Source organism: Vigna angularis, chromosome 7, assembly GCF_016808095.1.
Source record: "Vigna angularis cultivar LongXiaoDou No.4 chromosome 7, ASM1680809v1, whole genome shotgun sequence".
Classification (NCBI taxonomy): Eukaryota; Viridiplantae; Streptophyta; class Magnoliopsida; order Fabales; family Fabaceae; genus Vigna; species Vigna angularis.
The window spans coordinates 21,755,612-21,773,971 of NC_068976.1; the positions used below are offsets into that span (position 1 = coordinate 21,755,612).

General features: G+C 32.8%; 1 protein-coding gene across 3 annotated transcripts; it reads right to left on the reverse strand.

The window, feature by feature from the left end:
- Positions 1–1,450: 1,450 nt before the first annotated feature.
- On the reverse strand, positions 1,451–16,939 carry LOC108338155 (rho GTPase-activating protein 7). 3 transcript variants are annotated; one of them, XM_017574888.2, is made up of 22 exons: positions 16,353–16,937; positions 15,234–15,270; positions 14,729–14,805; positions 14,261–14,331; positions 14,102–14,180; positions 13,843–13,987; positions 13,492–13,611; positions 13,259–13,336; positions 12,751–12,806; positions 11,455–11,524; positions 9,748–9,835; positions 8,544–8,787; positions 7,921–8,142; positions 5,543–5,875; positions 5,184–5,233; positions 4,884–4,944; positions 4,718–4,801; positions 3,817–3,930; positions 3,563–3,729; positions 3,037–3,106; positions 2,369–2,572; positions 1,451–2,069 (listed from the first exon to the last, which is right to left on the reverse strand). In XM_017574888.2, the coding sequence occupies exons 1-22, from the start codon at positions 16,404–16,406 to the stop codon at positions 1,884–1,886; spliced, it is 2,610 nt and encodes an 869-aa protein (XP_017430377.1). In that variant the 5' UTR covers positions 16,407–16,937; the 3' UTR covers positions 1,451–1,883. The 3 variants fall into 3 exon arrangements, with proteins under 3 accessions (XP_017430377.1, XP_052736297.1, XP_052736298.1); XM_052880337.1 differs by having other exon boundaries at positions 5,184–5,236; XM_052880338.1 differs by having other exon boundaries at positions 1,951–2,128; positions 5,184–5,236; positions 16,353–16,939.
- Between the last annotated feature and the right edge of the window lie 1,421 nt (positions 16,940–18,360).

Sequence of the window (18,360 nt, forward strand, 5' to 3'; positions counted from 1 at the left end):
ATTTCTGTATTTCATTTTCTTGAACAAAAATTGTACATTTTATTTTCTCTTTTCAATTTTCTATTTAAGATCCTCAATATTTTATTGTCTTTTAAAATATTTATGCTGGATTTGGGATATGCTATTAATTTGAAAGTTAAAAAGTCAAGATTTGATAAAATTTGAAGGATTTAGTATAGTGTGAAATTAGGCTTTCAAGGGAAGACAGGGATGCTTTTATTTTAAGTGAAATTTGATATTGTTGAGTTAAAATTGCAAAATAGTTTAATTAATTTAATTTATGAATTTTTTTAGCTGAAATAAGAAGTTAACAAATTTTGAAAATCTAAAGTATACTTAAAATTTATAATGACATATTGCATATTCTACATTAACTTGTAATTTTATTATTCTGAATCAAACCCAAACTCAAATGAGAATCAAATTTTATCATAATAATTATTGTTATTTACGAGGAAGGGTGAATATATGGATATATGAATAACAAACTTTTTTGTGCAATAATAATTAATTAGCTTAATTAAATTTAAGTCTTCTAAAAATGTAAAAAATTTTAATTAAAAAGAAAGTGTCTATTGAAATTTGTTTTTCAATTACATCTTTATCATTTAATTTTTATATTTAATTTTATTATTGTAATATGGTTGTTATTTTGTTTTGTTATCTCATTTTTTTTTTGCATGATAAAAATATGAAATTTTATTACTAATACAAAATAGTATTATTTTAAAAGAGCTTTTATTCTTTTAATCGGTCTAGATGATAATATAAAATTTACAAAGAAATATAACAATCTTCATTATGCATGCTATTAATTAAATTGATAAAAATTACTTATCATTTTATATTATCAACAATATCTTCTTATATTTATCACTAAATTTTACATTTATTAACACATGCAACACATCCTAGTAACTGACAAATTAAATGTCAGACTTAATAGTAAAACATAAGGATTTTGAGTATACAATAAACCAAATCTTTTTGATAAAATTCAATACAAAATATTCAAATTTATGAAGTATTAAAAGTTCAGTTAAGCCTAATTAATTTGCAAGTTCACTGTTAAACCTACCAACCTTGTGTGTTTGATATGTCCATTTAGATTAGACCTTAGACTTGAAATTTCGACGGGAGTAACATAAGAACCAATTAAAAATAAAATATTTTTTATAATTTGGCATATTTTAATATAGTCAATTTGAAAATGTATAAAAAATGTTTAAATAAACTGATAGGTAACACAGCATAGTTAGCTGGTACAATAAATAAGGGATTAAAGAAATGAATCATGGTAACTATAAATAAGAAAACAAGGTTGACAGGAAAATTGTATCTCGTGATCAGAGAAAAAAATTCATACTGTCATGAGAAAATCCATTGTTGATACAAAGTTTTGTTGATTTTCTTTAGATGATTTTAAGAAAAGCAGAATAGAATCTGAGCGTTGACCACAAACAACTTTGTAGATACACATCAATCATTCCACAGAGGTAACAAACTGGCAATTGTATGTTCCTATGTACAAAGAATTTGCCAAAACAGTAATTAAAATTTCCTCACTTGGGTTGTCTGTTCAACAACAAAATTCCCCATCTATTGACATATAATATAATTACACGAAATTCCATCCCCACCCTAAAGAAACAAAAGAACTCAAATGTTATTAAAAAGGAAAGAAAGCCTTTCATTTCAACTCCAATGAACTTCACTACCAAAAGAAGAAGAAAAAATTAAGTAGGAGCCAAGAGAATGAAGCAGAAGAAGTCCACAGACCATAAGGGATACAAATATATGCAGTAAGTCAAAGACTGAAAGGATATACAACATGTCAGCCAAAATTCTTCCACAGATTTTATGAAGCACACCTATTTGGCCAGTCAACTCCATGATGGTGATGACGGTTTATAGACAAAGTCTTGGGAAGTTGTAGAACCATAATTCAAATCAAGGTTATGGAGTTGTTCCATCAGCTGGGACCGCCGTTCCTTGAAAAAATCGAGACGAGTGGTTAACTCTACTAACGTTGAAGATGCTACAGATGGATGTCTTGCATATTCACCCACCTGAAACCAGTTCAACTGGGTCAGTTCCTAATCATCTCCATTCAGAAAGCAGTCAGATTCTGCCATAATATACTAGTAAAATCACACGTCGACTATAAATATGATCAAATTATAATATAAAAATAATGATAAACCTCATCTTACAAACTGATTTTGTAAAGTTGAATTAAGATAAAAATTTACTTTCTAAAAAGTACAGTACTCATGGCACTCGTATGTGTCAAAACTGATAGAATGATGTTACCGGAATTTTGCATAAAAAACACTTTTTGAAGACATTTCTTTATCTGAATGCTTACCTCTGCTGCCCTTGAGGTGGAGGGCACGGAGGCAGAGTCGACAGCACCGAGATCGTCTACGGACATGCTTGTTGATGCCTCAGTGCTTTTTGAATCACTAGGGCTTGACTCTACAAATTGCTTTCGAGAAGGCTGCCTACTACCATTACCAGATGCCAATACTTGTCCTTTGATATTTCTCCAATCAGTGCCCATCAAATTCTCCTGCAAAAATGAAAAAGGCAAATTTCACTGTTGTTTGAGTGCTTTGAACGATGAAATATATCATCCAAAAGTAATGAAGTAGTTTTATCATAAAAAAGAAATAATAAAAACAGACAGGGTATGAAATTAGAGAAAAAAGTGCTCTCTACCCAGGGATAGAAATACCATTTCCACCAGTAATACACCAAATTCCCCAATTTATAGAACCTTCAAATACCATTTCCATGGTAATAACGAGTACAAAAAGGAAAAGAAAATAACAAGAAAAGTTTTTTCTTCATTAATGGGGTTCATTATGGAACTACCTTTTGTAATCACGTATCAAGCATCAACTTAAGCAATTACTTAAATACTAAAAGGAAGTTATTGAAAAGGTTAGATTAAGGACACAGAGAAGATTCAACCTCCTTCCTGGCTGTTTTTCCTTTAAATTTTGATTGTGAAATAGACTATATAAAACACACCTCAGTTCTTTGTTTCCTTTCATGATTACAGAAGGCCAGGGTTGAATCAAAATCTTGCTGAAGAAATCTCCTGCATGAGTGAAAAAATAAGAAAAATAAATAGCTACAAAAGAATGAAATAATAAGTTCACATGGATTTCAATTAAAAGGCCGATCCCATAAAAGAATGAAATAAGTGCATCAAGAAACTAGTGTTTGGCTAGGATAAGTACAAGCACAAGGGGGCAGAGGATACAATTACACAAAGAATCCTTTACAAAGAAATCAAGAAGATAAAAAATCAACATTTCATCTCCATGTTTTAAGAAGTTTTTTAAACGCAATATTGAGTATCAACTCAAGTGGGTACTTGGTCTTTTGAAATTGGTAATATTCCAGTACATTTAAATTGAATTTGGCATCAAATTCATGTGGAACTGCACCCATTTTGAAATTTGAAGAAAATCAAAAAGCTTTTGTAATTAAATTTCCTATATAGTAGATTCTTCTTCTTGGTGTTAGAAATAACATAGGTCTGCATACTCACTGTTGAGGATGATTCTGGGCATGTTGGTATCGATCACCCACATCAGTAAGTGATCCATAGTGATGCTGTCGTTGCTGATTAAGTTGATGATGGAGTTCTGCAACCTTCTGCTTCAATCTGGCCACGTCGGCTTCGGCAAGTGCTATCTCTTCCAGTTCAGCCTTTGTCTGTATATTAGCATGCTTAGTAGAGGTTACTGAGAAAGACACCAAAAGTGAAAAAGAATGGTAAACATTACAAGAATACAAAAGCACCTTGGAATCCATGCCACGTGAATTGGAAAGCTGTCCTGAAGACATACTCAAACCTACTTCCAATGCAGCTCTAAGATCCCTCTCAGCTTGCAACTGTTCTTGCAATCTTGAAACCTGTAGATTAAAAAATCAGTGGCAACTTATTAAGGGCCAAAATAAAAAAAAAATATATATATATAAAATATGATAGAAATATAGCCATGAATGTTATTTTTATTGTACTTCAACTCTGGCTAGAACCATGATTTCTGATTAGCTAGGTAGTTTAATGCATTTTTATTGTTGAATGTTATTTTTTACTTGATATTTTTTTAATATCTTTAGCTATTTTGTGTTTATTTCACTGCCTTTCAGTCATTTTTTTTCAAATGGATATACGACCAAAAGAGAGATATGGTATAACTTTTTGCAAAGCAATTATAAATCCCGAGCTTCAATCAATAGAAATACATCTCCAAAGGAGCTTTAGAAATTCCATAGAGTTCAAAAGAAAAAAAAATCCCAATGAAGAAAACTCTTCCATATGTAAAACACTTTTAAATTATAATTTTTTTGAGCCGCCATCAGTAGTGTGAATTGTATTCTATCCATATCATAAATCATTGTAAAGTGGTTACATTTTTAGCAACCAATATCTTTCATAGATTATAGTAATACACAATAAAAATTCTTTAGACCACTTTTGGTTTTTGAAAAGAATAATTTACCCAATTTTAATTCAAGAGGGTTCAATATCTTTAGAGAAAAAAGCTGAGCAAATTATTTCAAGAATGCCAAACCCAAGAACGTCCAGAAATCACACATCACATTAAAAATAAGCAGCAGAGCACAGGAGAGACTAGTAAATAACATTTAAATGGTCTCAATTCATAATGGAAGGAGATAAATCAACAGTAAGTACATCTTGCTCAAGTGCCAATCGCCGCTCATGCAAAGCCTGCTTCCTTCTCTCTAAGCTTGCTTGTAAAATTGCATTGCCCCTAGCCTAAAATGAAAACAGGACCAATTCCGTTAAAATGTTCTCATTATATGCTTTGGCATAAAATAAGTAGGCACAAGAAATCTACCTCCTTTGCAATTCTGTGTTGCAAATCACTTTTTGCAATCTCTAGCCTCTGAATAGCAAGCCTACAGACATCAATACCATCACAGTCATTTGCTTTCAAGGAATAAAACAGAAATCACATGACGCAAGGAGTCAACAAAACAAGGCTGTTAAAGCTGATGAAAATGCCAACCCATCGTCTAACACGTCCAAAACATCCATGAAAAGGAATCAAAGAATAACTCCAAATTCTAACAAGAAATATAACCCAAGAGAGCACACTACTATACAAAGAAAAACAAAGTCAAATCTAGTATCTTACTCCTCTTCTCCGGAAGAATCAACTGACTCCACTGATGGTGTCTTCCTTGGCTGCTTAAATCATAACAAATTATCAGAAGTCATGTATTTACCTTAAAAATGATTAAAAAAAAAACTGCAAAAACTGGGAAGAAAAATTTTCCCCTCATAACAAAATTTAAGTACATCCACTGCTAACATATTACGTCTGCACATTTTACTCGCTAGCTTATTGCAAGTATATTTTGTCACATAAATGTCCCATTATCCTACAAATGGTTGTTAGTGTAATTGTTATTCCTGTAATAAACTCCCACTATATACCAACTTAGATCTCTGACAAATTTGTTAGGGAGTAAATGGTCAAAAATAAAAACTCACATTGCTCCTTCCCCAGAATGCTGACCGCTTAGAACTGAAACTAGCGCTACTTGCTTTACCAGTTTGCTTCACAGATCCTGATTCAACCACAGGAATGGGTAAATGGTTGCCAGGGTCCATAGAAGATAAAATCTCACCCATAGATCGATAAGATTCAGTGGAAGGCAACAAATTTGAAGGATCATTTTCATCAACTGGGTTTTCACTGCCCTTTCTTTGCTTGTTCTGATCCTCAGTCAGTGGGGTATCAGGAACAGCATTTAGATTAGCATTTTCTGTCTTAGCATGGTTACTACTGGATGATCCAACATCAGAGTCATCACCTCCAAATGCCTGCAGGAACACAAAGAAGAATTTAAGAGGATAGGGGGAAAAGAAAACAACATTGTTAATCACAGCAGATGATTATTCAAAATAAAGTCTCTATCTATCCCTAGCTTGATAAAATTTCCACATAAGGGAACAGTAGCAACATAAGTAGCTTTATCTCACTGGGTGAAGTTACATGGATCACACAATTCTTGGATATTATTCACCAAAACATGCCATCTACTCCCCTCACCAGTGGCATTCAATGAACTTTGTTGCCCATGCCCAAACCACCTTGACCAATCATCTGTCATTTTTCCTGATGAATCACACTGATATCTTAAAGTATAAAATTATTCCATACCGTATCTTATTTTGTGGACCTGAACATAAAATTAAATAGTAGCATACTCATTTATGTTATTTCCACAGTTTTCTCTAGTGCCATTATAGCCTAACTTTCAATATCATAAAGTAGCAAATTGTATTATATGATAAAAATTCTCACTGAGTTTGGCAGATATTTTGAAATAACAAATGACCTTAGATGATTTTCTTCATTTTAGCCACATAAATAGTATCATGTGCACGAAATTTGAAATATTAATCCTATATACCTAAACCTCAAAGCAATGGTATGACAACTTAGCCATATTATTTTGAACTGTCGTTTGCGTCTCATTTCTTACTAAATTGCAATGCATAATTTGTGTTACTCAAGCTCAAGTGAAAACCCTCTGATTCCAATGACTTTCCATCTACAAAGGGCAATTTTAGAGTTAAACTCAACCCTTAATGTCAAATTATACCATTTGCAAAAAAACATGCATTTAGGGCCAACCTCACACACACACACACACGTGTGTGTGTGTGTGTGTGTGTGTCTTGATCTCACCTCCTGGAGATCTCAGACTGTCAATTACTACATTATACATGCCTTGTATAACTTGGATACATATCACATGAATATCTTTCCTTTTTAAGGCCATATAACACTTCTCTTGCCCTTGATTACATGCTTTTTCCAAGTCAATAAAAACTACACAAGTTTCTTTTTTTGCCTCAGTACCTTACCATTAAGCCCCTGTAGAAGATAAATAGATTTTCCCCTCAGTACCTTACCATCTACCTTCTGAGCTTTCTCTTCAAACCGTATGTCTTAATGAACTTCCGTAATGTTAATCCTGCTTAAAATCATGGTGCCCACCAACACCAAAGACTTACCTAATAAGAAACCAATATTCTAAGAACCAAAACTAATCAGGCACTCCTAAAATAGCTTCCTTAGGTCCAGAAAAATGTTAGGACTCTTCACTCATTTTAACACCATTTTTGAGGGTCAATTTAGTGACCCTAGCTCATTTAAAAGTGTACTTGATTCATACAAAACATTACTTCTAGGAAACAACTTAAGTAGCAAGAATATCCTATTGAGTGATTCACGTTTGGGGTTTCAACAAGTTTTATCAACCAAACACAACCCTTCTCCTCCACTCAATCTTGGGACTGACTGTGGCTAAACACAGTAAATTACCAACATACCTTAGATGATTTAGGTTTATTAAATAGATCTCTCCTATATGACTATATCATGAAAATATTCAATTCCCTTGCTCGTACAAAAATGCAACAACTAAATCCAAAGCTGTCAGGCCCATCATATTTATTGACTCACCCATTGGCTTGTAAATATTTGTATTGAAATGCCATTCCCATCCTAGTCTACTCTAAAGAGTAATATTGGGAAAAATATAAGAACAAACTCATGGTTGATTAATCTCCAACTCAAACAGTATGTCACAGAATCAAAATTATGCTCAAGTTAAGGAAAAGCTGTCCTTCCCCTCTTACCAAAACAGAAGGATGAACAAGGGTATGAATGACACTTAACCACAAAATTCCATGATCTAACTGATATGTGATGCTAATGAATCTGTTAAGTTAACAACCACACAGTCTGTAGAGGTTTTCTCACTCAGGTAGATTTATGTAGCAAGGAGCATTTAATTTCAGGTTTCATTAAAAAAATCAGACACAGATGACATGATCGAAAGAACAGAGGAAATAACCTTGTAATCATAAAGATCACTGCCAGCATAACCACTACTTTCACTCAATTTTCCACTCTGAACACGATCAGCATCTTCATCTGTCTCCTGATCAACTTCATTCTCTGCATCATGGTAACCATTTTCTTTCACATCTACATTATCATCATCGGTTGAATCTTCACTGCCACTATTTTCAACCCGAGAATCTGCTGACATGGAACATCTCTGTATATTTTCTTCCTGAAACAGCCAACAAAAATTAGGTTGCATTGCTCAAACATGGCATGAAAATAAACACTTTTAGACATTTAATTTTAGCTACATTACAGGAACAACCTATGCTACAAGAGGTAAAACCATTTTAGCTGAGCCTACAATCAAAAGATCAAAGTTTATACAAAGAGTTAACTTGATTGACCAGTCCCACAGAAAAATTTTATAGTACGTTTCACATGTTTGATACAGACAAATGAAGCTAATATAAGAACAAAAAGAAAAACTGAGCCCGCAAGTAATTAGGATACCTCGAATTTAAATAAAACATATATGCAGCCACTAGAAGTTACTGTTCCTAATTGGAAGCATACAGAAACCAGGAAACAATTAATCAAAAAAGTACATGTTGATTGAGAGTTCCTCACATCAAATATATTCTCATACTCCTCCAACAAAGTGGTAATAATGGCTTGAGCATTATTAGCAGCATTGGCGGCAGCAAGAAGCTGAGCTGAACTATCACCACTGACATCAAATTCATCCTCCAGCTCACACTCTCCGGCTAGCAGAGGTCGTAAAAGCAAGGGTGCCATGCAAGCAGCAACAGCAGATTGAGTCATCCTATTCTCTTGAGAATGAGAACCAATTGTGTGCATCATCTTCAGAATTCTGCAAAATATTACGGTATTTGTTTTGTTAGTGCAACATAGCTATTAGCTACTGCACATAGACATAATAACTGTAACAGGGTATTCTTCGTCACCGAATATTATATAGATAATGTTAATAAATGGATTTTGATAATATTAAGAAATGGATTTTAAGTCTGACTCAACCCTACAAAATCAGCTTGTAAGATGAAGTTTGCACTCACATATATACTATAAATTGGTATTATCTCTAGTCGATCCGGGACTTCCAACACACTTCCCTCACACCGAGGTATATGCATCTCATACATAAAGCTAGGCATTAATGGGTGATCTTATAGCGACCCAATAGCGGGTGGAATGATATGCTCAACAAACACAAATCTCACTAACATAAACTCTAACCTATGGCTTTGATATCATGTTAAAAAATAGATTTTAAGCTTAACTCAATCTCATAAAACCGACTTATAAGATATGGTTTGTAACCACATATATACTTTAAATAAGTCTTATCTCTAATCGATGTAAGATTTCCAATAAAGAACAAATTTCAGAAAAACTGAGGTGAGCTTGAGTTTAGTTTGTCAGATAAAGATAGTGAAACAAAAGTTTTGAAATCTTCATTTTATTGTATCTATAAGAGGTTTTTTCTAAGGCCACATAAACCTGAACAACAAAATATAGACTCTCCCAAAACAAACAGATTCTTATATTCTTATTCTTATAATTTACAAAAGCAAACCAAATAACAATCAAGAAAACCCAGTTAACATTTTTAAATATGTGTTTTTAATTATTCTACAATACGAGGATGACATACAGTGAATGAAGGAAAGAGTGTGTGGGTGTGGGTGTGAGCGTGAGTAGACTGTACAGTTGCCAGTGGGTGTGAGCGTGAGTAGACTGTACAGTTGCCAGTGGGTGTGAGCGTGAGTATACTGTACAGTGGCCAGTTAAGAGGAGAGAGAGAGAGCACCTTTGTAACAATCGGCGATTTGGCTCAGGAAAAGTCTCCAATATAGCACATCGCATTGCATTAATCCTAGCTTCCTTACGATCAATTTCTTGCAAAATGAAAACAATAACAATTAACTTAAGCATAGATTGCACCTAAAGAACCCAAGAAAAGAAACAAAATAACTGAATGATATTCATGAAGGAAAATAGCAAAACCATTAGACAGATGAACATAGGCAGTTTAGCTTATTCCATACATGATCTGTGCAAAGTTATAAAAAGGGGAAAATGGGTAAGATTCAAATTGGACTTCTGTGAATAGTAACTGCACCAAACATCCACTTTGGTCTTCATGTTTTTACCAAAACCTTTATAGCCAAAACTACTGCAAGGGAGGCAACTTTTGCTCATTTTATGGTGCTTTCACGATAAAAAATCATCTATATCACATTAACGAAATAAAACACTACAGAAATTGCACTAAAAAGATTTCATCTACATGCACGTCTCTATTTCACAGAAAATCTTTAACAATGACAGTTGATTTCTTAAATCAATATATTTTCAAATTTCAAACATATTCTGTTACGTACCTGAGTACGTAAACTAGCCAAATACACCATTTCACACTCTCACACACGTAATAGAACAATAAACGAATGATAACGAATGAATGAATCTCTTTTATTGATGGTAATATCTGAATAAACAAGGGTAAACAATAATTGGGAGCATAACCTCCTTCAATTACTTTAGGAGCATAACCTCCCTCACAAGACAATAATGTCTGTCACAAAACTCAATAATCAAAAACATGTCTTTAACCCTAGACTCTAACTTTATTAATTATTTCCCGCCCATCTCTTATTAAATATTTCTCTAGAATATATCTGCATTTAATATAAATATCATTATATTTAATATTTAATATAAATATCCCTATATTTAATATAAATATCTCTCCGTATATTATCCTAGCATATATCCTTAATTATAAATATCTTATATTGAATATTTCCCTAAATATATATTTATTTACTCTAATTAACTTATACTATATTTATTTACTCTAATTAACTTATACTAAATATTCTCTCTAATTAACTTATACTAAATATTCTCTCTAATTAACTTATACTAAATATTCTCTCTAATTAACTTATACTAAATATTCTCTCTAATTAACTTATACTAAATATTCTCTCTAATTAACTTATACTAAATATTCTCTCTAATTAACTTATACTAAATATTCTCTCTAATTAACTTATACTAAATATTCTCTCTAATTAACTTATACTAAATATTCTCTCTGCTCATATACTTTCCAACCCTTATTATTACCCTACCTTAGATCGCAACATATTCCATACGAAAAAAGCAGCAGAGAATAATGTAATTTCATTCACCTATAACAGGAAATTATGGAGGAACGGTATAAAATATTTAAAGTATCAGTGAGGATAGTTCTTGCTAAATTATTTACCTCTAAAAGACATTCAAAATATGTCCAGTTGTTCAATAATTTTCATTATATAATCAAATCTAGATTATCTGAATATAAGATTCTTTATTAAAATCCTTTAATAAAAAAACATATAAAAATAAAATCAAGAAAAAAAGGTAAAAAGTATATAGAGAAATATGCATCATTACAAAAGAACAGAAACCACCTACTGTCAGAAGCATATGGTTATAAGGAGCATAAACATAGAGCTCAACTTACTATAAGCCTCCAACAAAGCAGTGCAGCAAGAGGCAGGAACTGGAGAGGAGGGAAGCTCCCTCAGAACATGCTGTAAATACACCCAGTGGACTGTCATTAAATAAATGCACAATCCAACATTCCAACAGAACATTTTAAAAACACAGGATTTATATTAATCAGATTGATTGTACCAAAATCACAGTTGCTTCCAAATAAGGCTTCTATTAATCTCTTAGGCTGATGAAAGAATGCATGATTGATTTTATGGCCTTTAGGTCTTAATTATAAGCACAGGGAAACTATGAAAAAAAGTGGAAGTTCCGGTATTAATAAATTTTACAAAGTAAGCCACATTTAGTATGTAGACTAGTATCTAATACACGATGAGTTGATAAAAGGGAGTTTTTTTTAATAAAAATGAGTGCTAAGGCATCACAATAATGAATTAGAATTCACTAACTCCGCTCATGTCATTCAGGCATATTTGGTTTACTAATTGCTGATGCAATTTCTTTTAGTTAGAAGCACACAACAGCCCTATAGGTTGGTCCTCTAGCAGTTCTTGTTAGTGTGCTCTTTAATAGCCGTCAAACAATAAAATCAGAGACAAGTTATGCTAAAACCTATGTCTGAATGGAGTAATTGTACTAACTGTACATTATTAGATCAGTTTCTTGTAAACTGGAAATCAAATCCTGTCAAATCACAACACGTCAAATATATAATATTTATTCCTGATTCTCGACACTCCTATTATGATATCCATTATGCAAGTAGAGTTGGTTTTCCAAAGACTGCTTGTAAGAAAATTACAGTCTGATAATAGAAATCTTATCAAAATTGAACTCACTTTTACGTCTTTTCTTCCCTGTTCAGCATACAGTCTCTTTCCTGGTTTTTACTCGGTACACATGCAGAGGGACTGCACTCTTCTAAACATATAGCTAATGTCATTGTCAATTTTTGCTTTGTTTTACACTCAATTGCTGCTATGTTTAAGGAGATTCTTATATTACCCCAATGTGTAAACTTCTTTCTACTTCTAGATGGTAAAATTAATAGGGGAGAACTTTATGGAATTCTTAAAATTTCTTATGCATAATGAGGTCCATAATTTTTATTTTCCCATCGTTGAATGATGTGTGGGTTAGATAGCATTGCCTTTCTTAATGTTTGTAGGAAAATTTAATATTAGATTGAGGACTTTCTAATCCGAGATCTAGTATGTATGCTCCACATATAGTTTATTTGCTTTTATTTTCAAATATGTATATTCATTAATAATGAATTATTAAAAAAAGCTAAAATAAATACCTTAACACAGTCACCAACAACATGAGCATCCTCCTCAGCACCAAATTCAGTCTTGCCTGGAAATATCAATTAAAAATAGGGCATTCATAGGTGGCATCCATCAGAATATAAATCCATAGATTAGTCCAAGTGTTTAAGCCTGAAGTCATTAAATATCTCTCACCAGCAGAAGGGTTAAACCAAGAAAATAGTCATAATATCAGTCCAATATCAAGGGCAGCTGATACTAAAAATGACTCCATGCTTACTAAGTTATAGCTTTTAAATTGGATGGCAAGGAAAACTACTGCAGAACAACATAACTTGAAGAGGTACGCTATGCTTGGTTAGTTCATTTTGTCAATTTGGATAACTGGGATATATGAAAGTTAGATTTCCTTTCTTCCAAATTTTTTTCTCTGCTAGCTGCTTTGTTGAAGCCAATTAACTTTATTATAATGCTATCTTTACCAATGACCCACCATCTTCAAATGAAAAGAATGCCAGGGTTTTTAAGAAAACTGTGTACCTTGTTCGTATTCTTGAACTCTCCTATCTACTTCCTCAACATCTGCAGACTGCCGCAGTATTCCTTCAACTTTAACTCCTGCAAATTCAAAATGGAAAAATCAGTAGGACTCATCACTGAAGAATAAGGTAGAACTTGTTTAATGCATTCAACATTTTTCTTTTCCGTTACACAGTCAGACACATGGAAGGATGTGAAATGAAACGCAGATGTAGTAGAAGACCATAACTTACCATACTTCTCTAGAAACCGAAGAGCTTTCTCAAGAAAAGATGGACCTCCATCAATATCTTCTAGAGCTAGCAGAATTGGTCTTCCAACAACCAGAGACTTAATTGGGCGCTTGTCCCTCCCTGGAAACACCGCAAAAAATATGGTGAAAATGAGGGCAGATTTTTTTCAATAAGATGAAAAAATAACATGGATAACAAAAATCTGCACAATCCTATTAATAAAATTTTGAAAATTAAATAAAAAAAAACAAGCATAATCATACAGAATCAACAGCAGAATTGACATATAAATAATATAAGCTAATAAACATTAAATAAATAAATAACATTTAATAAATAATGAGCACATACATTGATGGAAAGATCCTTCAATAGAATCACTAGCATCACTTCGAAAAATCCCATTGTGTCCCATAACAAGGGCAGCATTTGGTGCCTGTGCAAGGGCTTGTTCAAGAGCTGTCTTCCATTCAAACAGGTCTTCTGATGTCTCAGCCTGATATTTCAAAAAACAATCAGGGTTTATATGGCCCAACAATTAATAATGCATTTAGAAGTTGTACAAGTGAATTTTATTCTCATTTTCTTAAAAATATAAAAAATAAAACACCTTAAGGGTGAATGCTCGCCCATCCCTTCCATCTGGAAATAATACTGTAAGAAGCTTTTTGTCTTCTCTAACAACAACACTGGAAAATAAAATTCACAATTTTTACACAGATTCAACATCAAAATTGACAACTACATATCATCAATGTGTCAAACGTACCTCCCTGAATTGTTTAAGTCTATACCCCCCAATGTCAGGTTTACTTCACCCCCTCTCTGTGGAAGGGCAGTCTGCACGATCAATCAAAGTAAAGAAAAAATTATAAATAAAGACAACAGAAGTAACTCTAAAATATGAGTAAAAGAAATCAGCACCAATAGGTAAAGACTTTTCTAGTATTATCCAATCCTCTGTTGTCTAAGCCATATCTTACTCTCCATTGTCCAATAAGAATTGTACAGTAAATATAATGCCATTTTACAAAAAAAATCAAATCAGCACAAAGTGTATCCACAAAAATGCCCATTAGTTCATCTACCAAGAAAGCTTAATCAATCACCATATTAATTTTTGTCATGATCTGCCACCATATCTGCTTAATTGAGAGTTGAATCACACAAAACAACAGAGGAAAAAGAAGACAAAAGATACCAAAAGAAGAACGAGAAAGATTTAAGAGATACTGACAGGATCATTTTTGAAGAAAACCAATGACGTGCGTGTGAGTATAAACCATCGCTTCTTCCAAGACTTCCAACCTATTCCTACAGAACATCAAAATGGGATAACACTGATAAATTCATATACCATTGATTTATTCAGAGATAACAAATGCAAAACCATGGAGAACAGGTGTGTCAGATACTTCGCATTAGTAGCTCAAAACATTAGGTTAGTGGTTTATCTGTTAGTTATTTTAGTGGGTACAGTTGGTAATGTGAGATGCTTGGTAAAGTTATTTTTCCTAAAAATAAGAAGGGGTGTTTTGAGGAAGGGATATACGGTCACTTTGTGTCAGGATTGAGGGCAATGTACATTTACAGGTGCAGAGCCTTGAAGTTCTACAAGTTCAATCAGTTTTATTACTGATTCTCCTTAGTTCTAACTAGAACCTACCCAAAAATCTATACTGTCGAGAAAATAAGAAAATAAACAAGAAAATGTATGATGTGGGGGGACAAAGATTACCAACCTTTTGAAGATATGAAAAGCGGCCCACTCTTAAAAACCTGCCGAATAGAAACATCAGTTAGGAACCACAAGGTATGTTCTGACTGACTTAACTGAAATAAAACAAGTTTGATCAAAATACATAACACCCTACCTCCAAATCCAACTTAATACTTGGGGAAATAAATACTAACATCTTCCTATTTATGGACAGGGGATATCAAGATTGTAGTTAAACAGTGGAAACACAGGCGCATTAGTACTTGTGTATCCACCTTTTTCTTACCCACTAAAATCATACTTACCAAAATCAAAATAAAAACAGATATATAGAAGCACATTTATCAAAATGTTGAGTAAGGGTAAAATTGTACAAAAAATCTGTACAACGAAAACAGTTACAAAAATTAGTATCCCATTTATCATAGCTTCTTCAGATTTGTCAACTACCATATATGTTTTCACTGCTATTTCTTCATTTTGAGAATGTAGTTCAGCAAACAGGTGAGTCAATCAGTTCTAATTAATGGGCTAAAATGCTCAATGTTTTTTATTTACATTTTTCTCACCCGTCCATCTGTTACGTGCATACTCATCCTCCAGACTGTTAAACCCCTTCTTTAGTTTAACAAAAGAATAAACAGATATATATATATATATATATGAAATCTGAGGCAATAATCTTAGCTTTCAACATGTCAGCAATTATCAATCACATTGCCCACATAAGTCCCTTTCGTTGCCACAAAATTATAAACACAAACAAAAATTCAAACGAAACTAAAAGAAAACCAATTATATTGAGCAAAATTCAATTAAAGTAACGTAACAGTCCCTGCTATGAAATCAAAGTCCTAATTTTAACAGTCCCTGCTATGAAATCAAAAATACACTCTGCAAACATTCCCTGATCAATTCTCTAAAAGAAAAAGAAATCACCGAAGCCAAATCCCACTTCCATCCCCAACATTGCCAAGGAAACTAACACAAATAAGGGCCAAACCAAACGTGTCCAGTTCAGTCAACAAATCAGGACCTTTATCTCAAACTCAATTTTCATTACCTAAAGTCTGCATTGGACTCAACCAAAATTTGCAACAAAAATTCAAAATAATCTCTGCCGCTCCAAAGCAAAGCATACCGTATTAGAAGCACCAGGTCTCGGACGCTCAAAAGCCGCTAAAGAAGCAGACATTTCCACACAAACGCAGTATCACCGAACAAGCAGCATTGCCACTAACTTCAAAACCCCAAACACCCCATCAACCCCAAAAAGAAAATCAAACTACGTTGTCAATCTCTCAACATTTGAAAACCCCCACAAAACCAATCACAGTTCCCTGTTGAGTCAACCCATCAGAGAGATCCCCCAGTGAGTTCCAACCCAACAGCAAACCCACCAAAATCTCTGAGATCTGACCGAAAAGTCCCAACCTTTCAGCGCCTAGGGTTAAAAAATTCCAACTTGATTCTATCTCCACATGAACCACAAAAGGGGCAAGAACTCTCCCCTTCCGGGGCTCAATTTTCCGTCACTTTTTCGGCGATTTTCTCGCACTTTCTGGGGAGATTAGGTGGGAAGAGGAAGCAACAGTGGTTGTGCGGTAATGTGAAAATTCTTAAGAGAAGGGTTCCTTGCTTTTCACCTACTTCTGGTGTCTGAGTGTGCTTGGGAAGGTAGAGAGAGAAAGAAGGGGTAGAGAGAGAAAGAGAGGGAGAGAGGGTAAGGGCATTGGGTCCGATATAGTCAAGTTTAAGTCTTGTCAGGTAACTGTCCAATGAAATTTTGCCACGTCAGCAACATACCAGAGTGAGTGCTTGTAAATTATGAATGTTACCTAAACATATAAATAATGGTCTTATTTGGATGGTTGGATTTTGGTTTTGGATGCTCTTTCTAATTCAAAATACACTTACTTCCTTAAATTTTGTTTGTACCATTCTCTATGAATTAAAAACTTTCACGTAAATGTTTTTTAGTTTTCATAGATAAAAAAAAGTTTCATTTGTAAATTTTACAATAAAAATTCATTTTCTTAATTTGGAATGTTTAACTCTTTTAATTAAAGTTTGAGGTTTTGAATATAGAGTTTTTATTAAGATTAATTAAATATCAAATAAGAGTCTCGGTATTTTCTAACCATAAAAGAAATAGCCCGATGGTCAATTTTGGTTACTATGGATTATTTATGAAAATCTTTGTGTGTAAATAGAAATTACTCATACTATTTTTTACTTTTTCTTTCTAATTTTGACACGATTCTCTTCACATGCATGTGTTACTAACAACATTTGAAACCTACATAGAAATAGATACTTCTATATATGTAAACTAAACTAGTTCAGTTGAATTTCTAAAAATGGTTATAACTTGCACTTTAATTTCTATCTAATAATATTCAAGGTAATTTCAGTTATATCACTATCAATTCAAAACATCTATTCAAAATAATAATAAAAAATAGCACATAAATTCAAAACACAAATTCATGTGTATATATGATTTAAAAATAAATAAATAAACTAAAAATTGTGCAAATTTTGCAACAAATGGAAAAATAATTTGGGATGTGATTGCCTCTACTGTTGAGCACATGAACCTCTAACCCCTATCATGGAAACCTACAACACATGATTTTCTATTTTCTATTAGTTTTGTTTAAAAGGGGGAAAATGAGGTTTATGATGAAATGGATTTGTACTTGGTAATTCAATATATGTTTAACATCAATGTTTATGATAATTAATGCAATGAAGAGCATGTTTGGAGTCAACTCTCACATTAAAATAAATGCTTAATTGTAAAATTAGGAAATTCAAACCAAATATTATTATGGCAACCACAAATTTTCCTTCAGCAAAAAATATTCTTCAACCAATGGTTTGAAGACATAGAGGTCACCTAATATTGATTAAAATATTTAAGCAGAAGCAAATCATGATTAAGGGTGCCATGTTATTTTAAACACCATAATAAGGAAACTGTTTAAAGAAAAGATGAAATGTTTGCACGTGAAGTCTCTTTGTTTTTTCTTAAGAAAATATACATTAACAGCATCAGAATTGATTTAGTATTTCAAAATTAAACTCGAAAAGTGTGAGAATGCAGAGAGGATGATGATAAAAAGTTTATTAATTATCTGATTTCA

Excerpts from the sequence above, each read along its gene's own strand:
- LOC108338155 (XM_052880337.1), bottom strand. The coding sequence starts at position 16,406 with ATGTCTGCTTCTTTAGCGGCTTTTGAGCGTCCGAGACCTGGTGCTTCT. Across the intron at positions 14,181-14,260 it reads GACTTAAACAATTCAGGGAG|TGTTGTTGTTAGAGAAGACA; the intron begins GTACGTTTGACA and ends TTTATTTTCCAG. Across the intron at positions 4,802-4,883 it reads AACACAGAATTGCAAAGGAG|GCTAGGGGCAATGCAATTTT; the intron begins GTAGATTTCTTG and ends TTTTCATTTTAG.